At 38.6% G+C, this 14,455-nt stretch overlaps 1 protein-coding gene across 2 annotated transcripts in view; it reads right to left on the reverse strand.

The window, feature by feature from the left end:
- The window catches only part of LOC110843392 (nephrin), a 130,790-nt gene that overhangs the window by 2,731 nt on the left and 113,604 nt on the right, over window positions 1–14,455 (reverse strand). The window contains exons 6-24 of one of the 2 annotated variants that reach the window (XM_035848676.1): window positions 12,060–12,248; window positions 11,884–11,991; window positions 11,474–11,656; window positions 7,624–7,974; window positions 7,442–7,521; window positions 7,195–7,348; window positions 6,783–7,085; window positions 5,949–6,066; window positions 5,592–5,749; window positions 5,373–5,450; window positions 5,119–5,221; window positions 4,904–5,016; window positions 4,366–4,483; window positions 4,102–4,156; window positions 2,837–3,073; window positions 2,496–2,679; window positions 2,024–2,188; window positions 1,188–1,342; window positions 622–853 (exon numbers count right to left, since the gene is read on the reverse strand). In XM_035848676.1, coding sequence (XP_035704569.1) covers window positions 622–853; window positions 1,188–1,342; window positions 2,024–2,188; window positions 2,496–2,679; window positions 2,837–3,073; window positions 4,102–4,156; window positions 4,366–4,483; window positions 4,904–5,016; window positions 5,119–5,221; window positions 5,373–5,450; window positions 5,592–5,749; window positions 5,949–6,066; window positions 6,783–7,085; window positions 7,195–7,348; window positions 7,442–7,521; window positions 7,624–7,974; window positions 11,474–11,656; window positions 11,884–11,991; window positions 12,060–12,248 — 3,084 coding nt within the window. Of the gene's footprint in view, window positions 1–621; window positions 854–1,187; window positions 1,343–1,817; window positions 1,986–2,023; window positions 2,189–2,495; window positions 2,680–2,836; window positions 3,074–4,101; window positions 4,157–4,365; window positions 4,484–4,903; window positions 5,017–5,118; window positions 5,222–5,372; window positions 5,451–5,591; window positions 5,750–5,948; window positions 6,067–6,782; window positions 7,086–7,194; window positions 7,349–7,441; window positions 7,522–7,623; window positions 7,975–11,473; window positions 11,657–11,883; window positions 11,992–12,059; window positions 12,249–14,455 lie in introns of both variants that reach the window. The other variant, XM_035848675.1, reaches the window with a different exon arrangement.

Here is a 14,455-nt window from a genome sequence, read left to right on the forward strand (position 1 = left end):
CATTTACTCTCCTGAACAGAAGGACCAAAAGTAATAACAATTGCAGGCCGAAACTGACGAAAAGAAAAGTAAGAGAGCCGAAGAAAACGAGGTTCAGGCAGGTGTGTGGGGTGTGGGAGAATGAAATTCTATTGGAAAACGACATAGAATGACTGTTTTTCCTTGTTCACTTTGGAAAACTAAAGTCATTCGATAATTCTGGTGGCTTTGCTATATTCGGAAGGAAATAGAAACGCCATTCTTTGGAGAAAGCAAATTGCAAAAACAAACCACATTTGGTATTAACGTCTAATTGTCACAAATGAAATTAGAAAACTTTGAAAATATCTGATAAAATGGGAGCTATAAAATTGCATCCCCTCGTTACTCGTATGTATGTATGTACGTTGTCTCAGTGTCTGGAATTCTGGATATATATGCATGTATCCGTATACATATTGTCAGATAAAAGAAAATTGTTTGTTTCGGAAACCTAAATTTGCCTTCAAACCAAGATATCAATCATTACACGCAATAAATCAATTAACAGGTTCTGAGTAAGCTCAATAATAAGGAAATCGAGAAAGAAAAGAAAAGTATTGAAAAATTGCATGCAAATGAAAGTAAGATTTTTAGACATACCAACGCCTTGATTGTTGTACGCATTTCTACGCAGAGCATCCACGTAGCCATCATCTTCGTGGTGGACCGGATGACCGCTCACTGGCTCAATAGGAGCTCCGTGATGGATTTTTCGTGGTAGTGTAGAGTACGAGACGCCTCCAATGTCACGATAAGGAAACCCTGACGAATGATGATGATTGATTTGTTCTACCAAGTAAGTGCTGGCTCCAGGGCCCTTCCCACCGTCCTCCTGTGCGGATCAAATAAAATATTCAAACATTTACATCTCTCTCTCTGTCCGAAACCTTTGCTTCATGAGAAACCGTTTGTTTGATGAGGTTCAGAATGGCCATTTTGAATAGCTGCAAAACCTATGCTCTACTTGAACTGCGTACATATACGTTTATGTGCAAAATATCTTGTGGTTACATATGAAAAAAGTTGTACAAATTCCGGAATTATTGTTCTACTGACTATAAATTTTTTGTCGACAAATATCAAGAGAATTAGTGTCAACCAACAATCTTCAGGGATTGGGTGAAACAAAGCATTTGGTCGAATAAAGAGGAATTGGGCAAACTTACGATATAGTGATGATCGTCGTCGTGATTTTCTGGGTGGGAATAGGTTCCGCTTTTCTCCGAGATAGAAGAGAGAGTTTCCCCGTTGACAGTTTCATTATAGGAACTGGGGGGACCATACATCTCAATTGCTGATTTACTGCTCCCTTGTTCACTAGCTGTTACAACAAACAACCCAAAAACACAATCAGTATTTAATCATTTCTCTTTAAATCCCAACGCCAAATACACACGGCTTCAAAAAACAGGGAATCCAAACAAAATCCCATTTCGGTTTCAACACTTTTCTATCATCGATACATCAAATCAACAACAACGACTGAAACGAAACCCATCAAATTACTTTGATACAATGAATTCCAAAGGACAACACCGTCCCAGTTTACTCATTTCAGACAACTTGAAACAGCCACCATTAAAAAAATAATGCTTCTCGTCGTCGATTATAAACATAAAAAATGTGATCGATTGTGAATGACAATTTGGGTTTTAAATGATTCGTTTGTTTCAAACTGAAAATTTAAATCAGCTTTCTCTAAGTTTTAGTCTGAAGTGGTTTGATGTGCTAACAAACAAACAAGTGCTGGCATTACGGAATAAATTAGTAAATCAACCAAAGTAAATTAGTTTTACCGTCTTCTTTTTCTTTCACATTGTAATTTTTCTTGTAAATGAAGAACGAGACGACCAAAATGTTCAACAACAAAAGAACTGTCCCGATAATTGAGACTGATATAATTATAATTTTTGAGGCATCCGGTTTTCCATCCAGCATTTGAGAGAATTGGAATCGTTGCAGGACTGGAAAAAATTTCAAACAATGAGTCAAAGTGTCTCACCTGAGCTTAATCGTTTCTTGGAGCGTCTTTTTAGGAAGCAGGCAATGAGGAAAATGTTGATGAATAACATTGTTGCGCCCACAATAATGAAAACACTTATAACCAGGCGAGAGAAAGGATTTGATGGAAATTCGCCTTCTGGAGTAGCGTAAGGATTTGGTCCAACTTCGAGCCCAGCACCGACATAAACAGCAATTTAGAAAAGAAACCAAGCCAGAGTTAGACCGGAAGACACCAATAGTAGTTGAGTTACCATACACCATGATAGATAAAATTATTGTTGAGAAATACCACCACCATTTCAATATTTCATTTCATAAAATGAAATAAAATTAAAAGATACGGATAGAAAATACAGTACCAGAAGGGACAGCAATTGCATATATATTTTTAAAATTTCACATGAAGCAATTATTCATAAAGTACAGCATGGCAGTATTTCCGTATGTGAACAGAATTAACATAATCATACTTGAGGTTTCTTGCCGGACAATATCTGTCGTGTAGTTTCCTTCACCAAGCAAATTTTTTCCAGCCACACTGAAGCCAAACTCTGTCACTGGTGATAAACCGTTGATTGTGTAAACGGTGGCATTTTTTGGGAAAACTTCATCCGTGCGAACACCGCCGAAACCTCCAACTTTCCACCACTTCACCTGTTAATTTTTTAAATTCAAAGACTGGTCTTATTAGAGTTTTTTTAATGTCTTGATTTAGAGAGCCAACACGGTTCCATGCTTTTGTTCATTTATGATTCATTGATTATGATCCATACATATATCTTCATCAACAGTGGAAAATGAGAGTGCTTACTTTGAACGACTGGTCGTGCCCACCATCGAAGCCAGGACTCCAAGACAAGGTAACCGAGTCTTGGGTAAAGTTTACAACTTTGAGACCGTTTGGTGGTTCCGGGACTGATCTCACTTCGAGTCGCACTTGGTGAGTTTCATCACCAAGCGAATTGTGTGCCATGCATTCGTACAAACCATAATCTGGAGGCAGAACGTTCTTCACGGACAAAACTGATTCCCAAGTCATCATGTCAATCTGTTAAATAAATCATTGCCCTTCAGCTCAATGTATAAATAATAAAGACAGAACGATTTTTGAATTATTTTTAGAAATATGATAATTCAATACTTGTCAAATTAGTCATCACAGCAAAGCAAAATCTTACAAGGATCGAAAAGCCCTTAACGGGGAGTGTGACGAGAAGGAGGAGAATTTGGGGCTGAGTTTTTTCCCAGTCTCAACCTTCTCTCTCGCTTTGCAAAATACATTGTTCGCCTATCTCCAAACTTCGCATCGACCTTGTGGGGGGGGGAGAGGGGGAAATCGGGCAAAAAGAGCTTATTAATTGATAAAGATATTTTTTTTGAATTTTTCTACGTTGGTCCCAAATTTTTTCGTCCACGGAGAGTACCTCTGCGTAGATTTTAAAGTTGCATAAGCTTCAATGTGTTTATTAAAATCTACGCAGAGGTACTCTCCGTGGACGAAAAAATTTGGGACCAACGTAGAAAAATTAAAAAAAATTATCTTTCTCAATTAATAAGCTCTTTTTGCCCGATTTCCCCCTCTCCCCCCACAAGGTCGATGCGAAGTTTCGAGATAGCGAGCAATGTATTTTGCAAAGCGAGAGAGAAGGTTGAAACTAGGAAAAAACTCAAAACCCGGAATTTTTTCTCCTCTGGTGAAGAGCAGCGATAAGAGGGTAGCACCTTCCTTACCACAACGGCTTAAATCATACTGCATTAGTATAGCAATCTAAACGAGGGGACAATGTATCTCCAGCATCTCAATTTTAGTTATTCCGTTAAGTTCTAAGAATGGACATCAAAGGAAGAAGAGGAAACCACCACCACTTTGTCCTGAGATGTGAGGTAAAGAATGAAACGGAATCCTTCATTCAATAATGCATAGTAGTGAGAGGAGGACGGTGCGTCATCATCGGTGGGAATAATGGGAGGGCAAGAAAAGTGTCAGATAGTCATATATGTTGGGAGAGGGAGAACACGCAGCGAGGGTTTATATTGAGAAAGCACATTGGTTAAAGCAGATATTGGATGTCTTACCCGGCTATATTGGATGGAGTACTTGGAGTCATTAGTAGCTATCAAGGCCCCCTCCCTAGATTTGAGACAAAAATCGAAATCAGTATCGCCCAATCAAAAAGTACTTGGTACACTGGGGGAATATGATGATTCGACTGGTGACAGTATTCAGTGCGAAAACTTCGCATTCCATTAGTTATTATTATATAGTATGGTACAATTAATTATCTGGGACTGTGGATGTATGGGGTACCACTGACAAGAAAACGAGGTGTGAATACATACCTAGACCAAGAGAAGGTCACGTTAGGATTTCCTCGGGCTCGGCATATTAATTTTCCAGTTTCTCCCTTATTCGAAGCCGCCTTGGCGATTTGTGGAGATAAATCAATGTCGGGTGGACCTACAATTCAATAGTGACAATCAAAAAACCACAAGGGAACTTGCCATATATTATTCTACTCCGTCATCCTTCAACATCTTATCTCTTCAACATCACTCCTCCTCCGCTCCTGCCAGAATGTCACTGTAACCCACAGCAATTCTGCACCAAATGTCTACATACTTGCAAGTTTCTACATAGCTGGAACTTCAAGTAGACATTCTATGGTCACATATCATCGTTCTCTTCTCCCTTCTCCGAACGGGCATCTCTCTAGACATCCATTTTGTCTCACATTTGCTCCCATTCCCTCATCGTCTTTTACTCCAGCACACAAAGCCACGGACAAACATCACATCCATCAAATTGTAATTTCGAACATTGGAAACAAACTTTGACGCAGATTCAAAACTGTACAAACTGAATATAAATTTTCCTTACGTTTGACAATTAAATAAATGGATGCGTTGGCAGGTTCGCCGATTTTATTATTAACGGTGCAAGTATACAGCCCCGAGTCGTTCAACGTGACTTGGTAAATTGTGAGGTAAGACCTGTGGGATACAATAAATAATTAAGTAAAAACACACTGACCTAAGTATTTAAGACTAAAGTGGAGAGACTATTTAGAACTCTCTTTTAAGAAAACTCCTTACTTTGTGTCCTGAAAAGAACGACTTATTCTTGACTCCAATTCTGACATTTTGCCCTCCCTCTCATGCGTCCATTTCACCATCGACTCATCCAGTGGATTCGCATCTATTTTCGACATCAAATTCGCATTAGGGTACGCTTATTTAACATACATTTATTCTCTTGATTTCAAATTCTCGGTATTATTCATTGGTGAAAAAATACCACAAAAAATGCCAATATGTAGCATATTGCGACACTATAAATGTATTGTTACCTGATGTGCAGTCAAGGTGCGCACTTTCTCCTTCGCCTACCATCACGTATTCAGAGGATGGTTCAACGGTAGGCTTATCTACAAAGGGAAATAACGTCGTATATACATTTATTTGCGTTAGGAATCCTTCAAATCTCTACGAACGTCAATTTTTTGTGATTCCGTGCGACATCAACATTCTATCCACCCACTCACTCGAGTAAAGTCAAATAAACTTACATTGGACATCAAGTTCTACGGTGTACAATGTAGAACCTTCGGAATTGCTCGCTTCGCATTCATATTTCCCCTTGTCCTTGCGTCCTACTGACGTCCAATTCAACACGGGCCCATCAAAGAATAGCTTCTTTGGTTTAATTTTGAGAGGGGTGTTATTTCTGTAACATTAGACAAAAAATATGCTAGTGAAAAGCAGTTCAATACAATGCACACGCAAAACCCGTCTCACAACAGGTAAAAAGGAACTTTCAGTTTAGCAAAACTAAAAAATATATGAAACAAGAAGAGAAAGTATCATAACACTGGAATATGTTGGTGGATACACAGTTTGACATATATTGTTGCAATTACACTCACCTGGACCACTTGTACTTTATCTGATCAGGATTGGCTTTTGCTTTTACCATCACCACGGCTGCTTCACCTTCAACCACGCTAACTTTCTCCCCAGGGCTGTCTATGAACTTTGGTTTGTCTGCATTGTTGAGAAGAAAAAGAGCACTTATTATCACGAACCATACAACATACCAAAAAACGGGAGGAGGAGGAGAAGGGGAGGAAATCTCCTCGTGTATGGATCACCAACAACCCCAACAACAATTCTATTTCTATGCGTTTGTTCAATGAATGTGTTGTGGGAAAGTAAATAAATGTACATATGTACATTTCTCCCCGTTCTATCAATTTCAATCCCAGACCTTTTCTTCAATCTTTCTCTCCTTCTTTCTGTCTGCCTGCCTGTCAGATCACATCTTTCCAAATCCAAGTGGATGAAACTCAAGGAAAGCAATATCCTATCGTATCTCATCATCAGCGGCAGCAGAGAAATCAACCCCCTGTTGAACACACTACTAGTCAATCTGCTACCAAGTCAGAGTAAAGGTCATCCAGTAGCTCTATCTCCACTTTCTTCCCCATCTCGATCAATTTCAAGTACCCAATGATATTAGATTTCCCCCAACAATATGGAAAGCTTCCCCCTGCAGTACAAACTATGCACTAAATCAACCTCAGGAAAAGGTTTCGAGATATTGACTGTAGTAAATAAGTCCTAATCTATATCGTTTATATATCTAGTAAAATATTTAAGATTCAAAAATATAAATGTACGCTGCCAACAAGAGAGACACGAGAAATTATAAACGCTGTCGATACAAATAGAAAAAGTGCTTTTAAGAAAGTCCTGCTTACATAGAACTTGAAGAGTGACGCCATCATGGACGCTCTTCTTGATAGCACTATTCGTTGCTTGACATGTATAAGCGACATTGTCCAGTTCAGAAGTTAAGTTAAGTTCCAAAGTAGTGACCGTTTTCTTGCCACCGTAGACTCCGTCCTTGGTGGAGTTGGTGTGAGCAGGGATATGGATTCCATTTCGTTGCCACACAACTTTTGCTGGAGGGTTGGAGGACGAGGACTCGCAGGTTAAGTACGCTCGCTCCCCTTCCTTCAATTTCTTTGGTTTTACGTTGATAGAAACCGTCCTTGGGGGAACTGATAAAAAATTGAGGTAAGTAAAAAACAAGCTCCACTTCGAACAATAAATAGTAAATGTAAACAGTCAAAAATTATTCTATTAACAGTCATATAAATAAGTACTTACATAGTACGTGAAACGTTACGGACTCAGAGTACGCCGTTTGCAATGCCTTGTTCTTTGCTTCACATCTGTAAGTAACTCCGTTATCTGAAGCATTTGCCACTAACGACAACTCTGCTTTGGCTGTATTTCCTTCCTTTTCATTTGTGGACTCAATCTACAAAGATTTAAAATCCATTGAGATGAACCACCGCAATAAATTAGAATGCGTTCCCAAATTACTCTGTAAGCAAATAATTAATTCCGTTACCTTCTTATCCTCACGATACCATTGTAAATTGGGAACTGGGTGACCCCCAACAGAAGTGCAAATAATTTTATGGAGGTGACCTGTGGAATAGAAAAAGAGATTGTACGCAACTTGTCAGAATAATTGATGAATAAAATTGTACAATACTTTATGGTAATAATTGTAATAATCATTTTTCTAACCTTCGCTAAAATTGAGACTCGTCTTATAAATGACTGGATGACCCGGAGCACGGATCACGTTGATAGTATGCGACGCCACTTTGGATTCCCCGAGACCTTTATTTATGGCTTGACAGGTCACCACGAAGCTCCCTTCACCAGGTTCCACTTTAAAGGTGACATTGGACTGCGTGGTCCAGCCTCCATCTGGGGACACTGAGCTTGTTGTGAAGGGATTGTCCAAACTCACTCCTCCTTTGAACCAAGCTATGTCTGCTTTCGGATTTGAATTTGTTGACGCGCAGTTGAGAGTAATCATGTCGCCAATTTTCCCTTCGTTTACTCCCGTGATTTTCACTTCTCTGGGTGGAACTGCAAGTACAGCATAATAAATTGGAAAATGCTCATATTTTTAATTTATGCATATGCATAACGTGGTTTGTATTTACTTTTACAAACGATGAAAGGAAAAGCATTATATTTAGTAAGCTTGATCACGTCCATATACTAAGCAAGCGATTTCTAATTATCAGTTTTCCTTCTTCTACGACACAAGTATCGCAGCGAGCTATGGAAAAAAGAACTGAATGTGATCGCCCAATCATTTCTAGTCAACGGCACATCTTGATTGATTAGTCACAAGGCGGCACCCTCTTCCAATATATTTTATTGCACGATATGTGTATATGGAAGGTCAACATGAGCCCTGCTTCGTTCACACTTATTGTCAGCAAAATAAATGAATTGTCTCCTTGTAGTCCCCTCCGGTTCACTGTCATTGTCATCTCATCCTATTATTTGTCTCGCCTCTAGCACCAACAATTTCATGCCGTTTCCAATGGCATGAAACTGCATCCAATCTATATTTCCAATTAGCTTCAAGAGTATATAGGCTGTTACAGCAAGTCAGAGTGTCTCATTTCCCAATATACTTGAATAACTTCATTTTCTTTGTAAGTCTTGGCTTGACCAACCGAACGTCATATGTTCGCAGCAATTATGAATTATTTATCATTGTAGAATTATGATTTTATGCAGAATTATAACACGATATCTTCCAAATGCGTAAGTTATCAACACATGTCAAGTGCTAGGCCAGCATTCACCCAAAAATGGGCGAATCGAACGTAAAACGATAAGTAAACAGTGAACACACCACTTTTCCGTAATGGTTGACTGGCATGTAAAATGAGACTCGTGGTGGAAGCAGTTAACTGGCAATACTTAGCAGGAGTAAAAGGTAAAAGTGAGGATATGTTTAAGGGAAAACAATAACGATTTGCACTAGCGATTCAACCAGCGGATGATGACGAGGAGAAAGTGCAACAACAACACAAGCCAAACCTCAATGACGACGACGACACCACACTTTCCTCGTGTCTATCTAATCTTATTGCTCTGTACAACGCCGCCATCCTCACTATCAGGTTTATTTCCCTTTATAAGAACAAGACAAAAGTAGCCCTAGTTGTTCCAAGTCACTGGCTTTAACGACCCGTAAGTACCCCATTTCGAAAGAGTACAACCAGCACTGCAGGCTATGGTGGGTAGTGGACATTTTAAGAGGAAACGAGGACGATGATCATCCTCGACAAGGGATTCATTCCATGGAGGTACGTACGCATGTAGGTGCTCTGTGGTTCAGCCCAAGATGCTCCGGCTCATCGGAGTGAAAAAGAAAGCACAGTGGGACTTCCGAGATAAATTTCACTCCTCTAAAACTTGACTAGTAATATACCTCATTAACTGCACCATTTTAAAAACATTTATGACCTCTTCCAAAGTAGTCGTTCGTACGGTAAAGGATAAGCTGACCAGTTTTATCTGCTCTGAAATCATCTTCACTGGATTTCGTAAGTGATTTTATGATCCACAATAGCTTAAGATATCACTCAAGCCTAAGAATGATCCATGTGTAACAACAAATACTTTATGAAAATAGAAACAATTTAATACCAATGACTGAAAGTAATATATGCATCAGCTCGTCTAAAAAAGTACAAGTCAACCAAAGGTTATATAAAAATAGAATTCATAAAAATCATTTGCGAGCAAAATTGCCTTTCACCAAGCCACCATCTCATTTCAAAAAGACAACGGTTGCAAATTACAGCAACCCCGAAAACAGTAGCATTCATTCATTCACAGTGAGGTTTGTGCAGCAGAGAAAAAGTGGAGAACGAACGAGAGAGAGAGAGAGCTTAGACCAGCTCATGCAGAACTCATTAGAGAGTGGAGACACAAGACAAAAGAGCTGTCAGAGGAAATACGAAGGAAGGAGAGACAGGAATAATTTTTAATATGTACAAGTTGATGGCCAAATGGATCAAGATATTAAAATCTGTCTGCCACTGCTTCTCTAGAAAAGAAAGAAAGAAAGAAAGTAAGCATAAGCCGGATCCGGCTGGCTGGGGGTTGTTGAAAGCTGGCCGGATTCGAGTTGAGTTATTCTCTTGCCACGGCATGTCATTATGCAGGGCGACTGAGCACATTAGTATCACCTTGCTCGAGGAAGAACACCGAAACAGGGCAGCCAAGAAGAAACATGAGAAAAAATAGGGCGCATTGGCGTCGTGTCAACAACATCTGAACTTATAAGAAAATTCTCCGTATTGTTTAAATTGAACTCCTTACACGTTACAGAGAAGAGAACGAGCTGGGACAGAATATGCAACAAACAATAAAAAAAATATTTTGACAATCGCTGACAATGCGGAAAACTATTGTTAACTGATTCCACTAATCCCATTGCAATTAAAAGAATGACTTCCTCGTAATTAAAATTTGGCACATTTTGCATAAATACGTATATATTCTATCAGGATTTGTTGCAAGTAGTCTGGGAATATGCAGTAATTCTAGAGTCTGAACTAGCAGGAAGTATTGGAATTCTTTAAAACCACTGAAAAATCTTTAAAGTGTTTGGAGAAAAAACGTTTAATTCAATTAATACATCAAGTACGAAAAATAATAATGATTGCCAAGAGCCTCTTAAGTATTTAGTCATAGTCAACATTATGCGTTGTATTAGTCGACGCCAACCAAATAGCCGTCACTCACTCACATCCGCAAGAAAAAAGAAAGCAAGAGTGGGAAATCAATCTTCATCTAGAAAACAACGAGGCATCGCACAGCAGACTACGTTCTTGTTTACACTTGGACTTAATGCCTGGTCCCAGAAACAAAAGGATCTTCATTCCAGCAGCAGAAATATCTTGATCTACAATCCATCCAACCCAATTCCTCACTTTGGCTGTTGAGTGATGGGTTGGCTGATTCACTCTGTTCCTCGTGTTCACACAAATTGAACAAACATCAATAATATCAATTTGAGAAATATAGATTCAGCAACATCAAATTCTAGAGATTCATTCATTTGCTTTCTGAATTCCTGATGAATTGTTACAGAGAAAGAATACAGCCAAAAAATCAACACCATGTCTCAATGTGAGCTTGTTGGTCATATTTTATGCTCATCTCGCCCTGTCTGTTACATATTCTCGGCCACAATATATCATTTCTACTTTACGTTGGCTTGGACGTGTGAAAAATGAAACGTCTCGCGTTGAAGAAGGATCAAAGATGAAACAACCTAAAAAATCAGCAACTCTAGCATTTATCCATTTCCTTGCCTTTCTGTTGGCACAAATAGTTAAATCTGCAACTTTATCACGAAACACAACATGAAACAAGCGAAACTGAGCAGAAAGAGAGCTATCAATCAAGACAGAGTGCTTTGTTTGTACCAATCAAAAACAAGTAAATGCATATAAGCAAAATCAAAGCACATCAGAAGTATGAACGTTCTTGTGGACTTTTGCTTATTCGCATAACGCTCGCTATGGCATTTAAAACTTCAAATCTGACTTACATTGAACTGTTAAAACAACGTCAGCAACTTTGGGGATTGAGCTCATCAAGTTGGTCGCTTCACATCGAAAGTTGGCCAGATTGTCTCTTGTGTTTGCCATGAACGTGAGTTCATTTCGAGATTCCCGATAGGACGTTGCATAGGTCGAGTCAATTCGGACATCGTTCTTGTACCAAATCAATTCTATTCAGGTAATAATCAAACATTTTCTGTTAATAATAATTTTCACAAAATTACTTATGATTTATAAAAACTACTTTTCTAGATATCCACCTTATTCTACTTTATGTTACTTGTAAACAATCTATTTATGTAAATCATTTTTGTATGCATCGTTATATATTCAGTATTAACTGATTAAAGATAGTTAGCTTATATGTAGCTTATTATTATTTTTTGTAATTCTGTACCTGGACTTGGGTTTCCACCTCTAGATATACACGTCAACGATACAGACTGGTTTTCTCTAATGATTTCACCTTCATTGTATCCATCAATACGTGGGGCGCCAGGAGGATCTATTAAAATCAAAGTAGTTACAATTCATTTTTTCTTGGAAAATGTTATTCTTAAATAAAAATCTTACATTGAACGCTGAGATGCACAGAGATTTGTTGTGGTCGAACCAATGCTGGATGTCTCGCCTCACAAACATAACGAGCCTTGTCATCTTCAGAGGATGGAAGAAATTTAATTTTAGACCTGGTCGTGTTCTTCTGAATTGTTGTCCCAGACACAACAACGTCAACCAATTCCGTCGTATCTTCTCGAGTTTCTGAAACAAATTAAGCATAGTTTAAACGACTGCACAAGTACAGATGGTGTCAACCTTTCAAAGAGCGAAAACCTTATGAAAATAACAATGCAACAAATCTTCTAGTCTGTAATAAACTGTGACTGGAAATTGCTATTAAAATGGGGCAAACGGTTTCCAATTGGCAATAATAACCATCAGGTCATCACTATTTTTCATACGTATCTTCTTCTTGATACTTAATACTAAAGCTGCCATGTTTACCTTGCTGGAACCCAATGGTCTTATTACACATTGAATTAATACGCCAATCATAATTCACTTCATAGGTCATCTCAATAAAATAAAATACATTGGGAAAGTGAGAACACACGCGAAATGCTTGACAATTTGGGGAGAATATACGGTTCTATTAAGTAGATTGATAGTTCATTTGGTTTGAGTTAGGAATTGGGCAGAGGTGGAGGAGGCAGCATGTTGGCGAGTGAAAGTCCCATCACTCTCTGGCATATTATAGAACATTTTGAACCAATGAACTCCTCAAACGCAGGAAGATAAATCGGAAAAATATCTTCCGATCCGGTGTGATTTTTATATCCTATTCCACTCCGACTTGACACACAAAATGGGTCAATGTTTCACTTTATGTACGGGATGTGATGCTTCCCCGGCAACCCTAGTCGGTAGTATGCCGCATATACACTTTCTCCAATTTTGCAATGAGTATAAATAAATTTCGGGAGATCAGATAGGATCTTCCATCCAAATCCAGCCCGCTATATGTGAATGAACTAGGAAAGGAAACTTGTTTGACCTCCATTTCAGCAACTCTCGTGTGTATAAGGCTCTCGGGTGAACGTCGAAGATGAGTCCAAGTCGAAGGTTGGGTTCACAGAAGGGAAATTCAGACCCATAAATGTCCAAGAGACCATTTAATATTCAGCAAAAACCTTGAATTATGACCGGAATTCACCGAATTCTGAGACAAAATCATTCTTTTGTCCATTTCACATATCCCAAACGCATAGTAGGATTACCAGCTCCAACTTTTATTTGTGGTAATGGAGAAAAGTCAATTTTCTATGTTTTTAAGAGTTATTCAACCATGTGCTGCTGGTGGCATGCATATCTTGGCATATTAAAGAAGATTCTCCCACTTTCTATATATCCTCCCATATTATCTGCATATTTACTTTTCAACAACGGAGTGCACCGGATGAATTGGAACATTTATCATAACAATTTAACTAACAACTTCAAGGGATGCACCTGCCGGCACCTTTTGGCAAAATTGGATAATTTTGAGCTCCTGAAACTTTCTAATTGACTAATTCAATTTCTAATATAAGCTACAAAGTACGAAAATTTTACAAAATTGTGCATTTATTTTGTACATTAAAGAATCGATTTAAGTATTTATGAATGGACTAATTAAATTCATCAATCTTTTTGAATTTAATCAATGGAATCTAATTAAACCAAAGTAGATGGATTGATGCAAGCACACAACAACAAGTCGAATTTCTACGATATGCTGTGCTAATTTAAATTAAGCCCGGCGTCTCGCATGTACATGTGCACATATATCTAGGTAACTAAAATTGGATTAAACTAGATTGTAGAGATTTATATGTATCTGCATGCGTACATCCTGCTCCTGCTTTCAGATAAATCCAATCTTCTTCGTCTTTCCTCCAACTCCCGAAGTAGCTAAACTGCTACGTACCAACCTACACAGCTGAACCGTGGATGGTCGTCGACATGTAATAAAGGATTGAATTGAGACGACTTGACGATTGGGAAGACGTGAATCAGGAAAATCTTAAGCCACTTGCTTTTCTTGATTTGAATTGAGAAGGGCCTATCTAATTTTGATAGCATTAGGATAACAAAGCAACCAGTCCTCGAGGTTAAATTCAGAAAATGAAATTTGGGACGCCCGTTCAATCAACCAAATAGTTCAATCTCAATGCTGATGATCGGAAAAAGAGATGCTAGGAGGTCCACGAGCCAGTCGCTGGTGGAAGACGGGGATATGGCATCATGGGTGGAGGAAAAGCTCATCTCATTAAATTTAGTAGACTTTCACGGTGAATGCTCTCATTTGAATATGTCTGTCCGTCCGTTCCAGGAGGATCTTACTTTATTGGCTACGGTTTACTCATCACGTCTACACAAACAACCCTTCGGTTCTGTGCTCCCAAAAGAAAGTTGTTATTACCTTCTGT

Source organism: Folsomia candida, unplaced genomic scaffold, assembly GCF_002217175.1.
Source record: "Folsomia candida strain VU population unplaced genomic scaffold, ASM221717v1 Fcan01_Sc002, whole genome shotgun sequence".
NCBI classification, from domain to species: domain Eukaryota; kingdom Metazoa; phylum Arthropoda; class Collembola; order Entomobryomorpha; family Isotomidae; genus Folsomia; species Folsomia candida.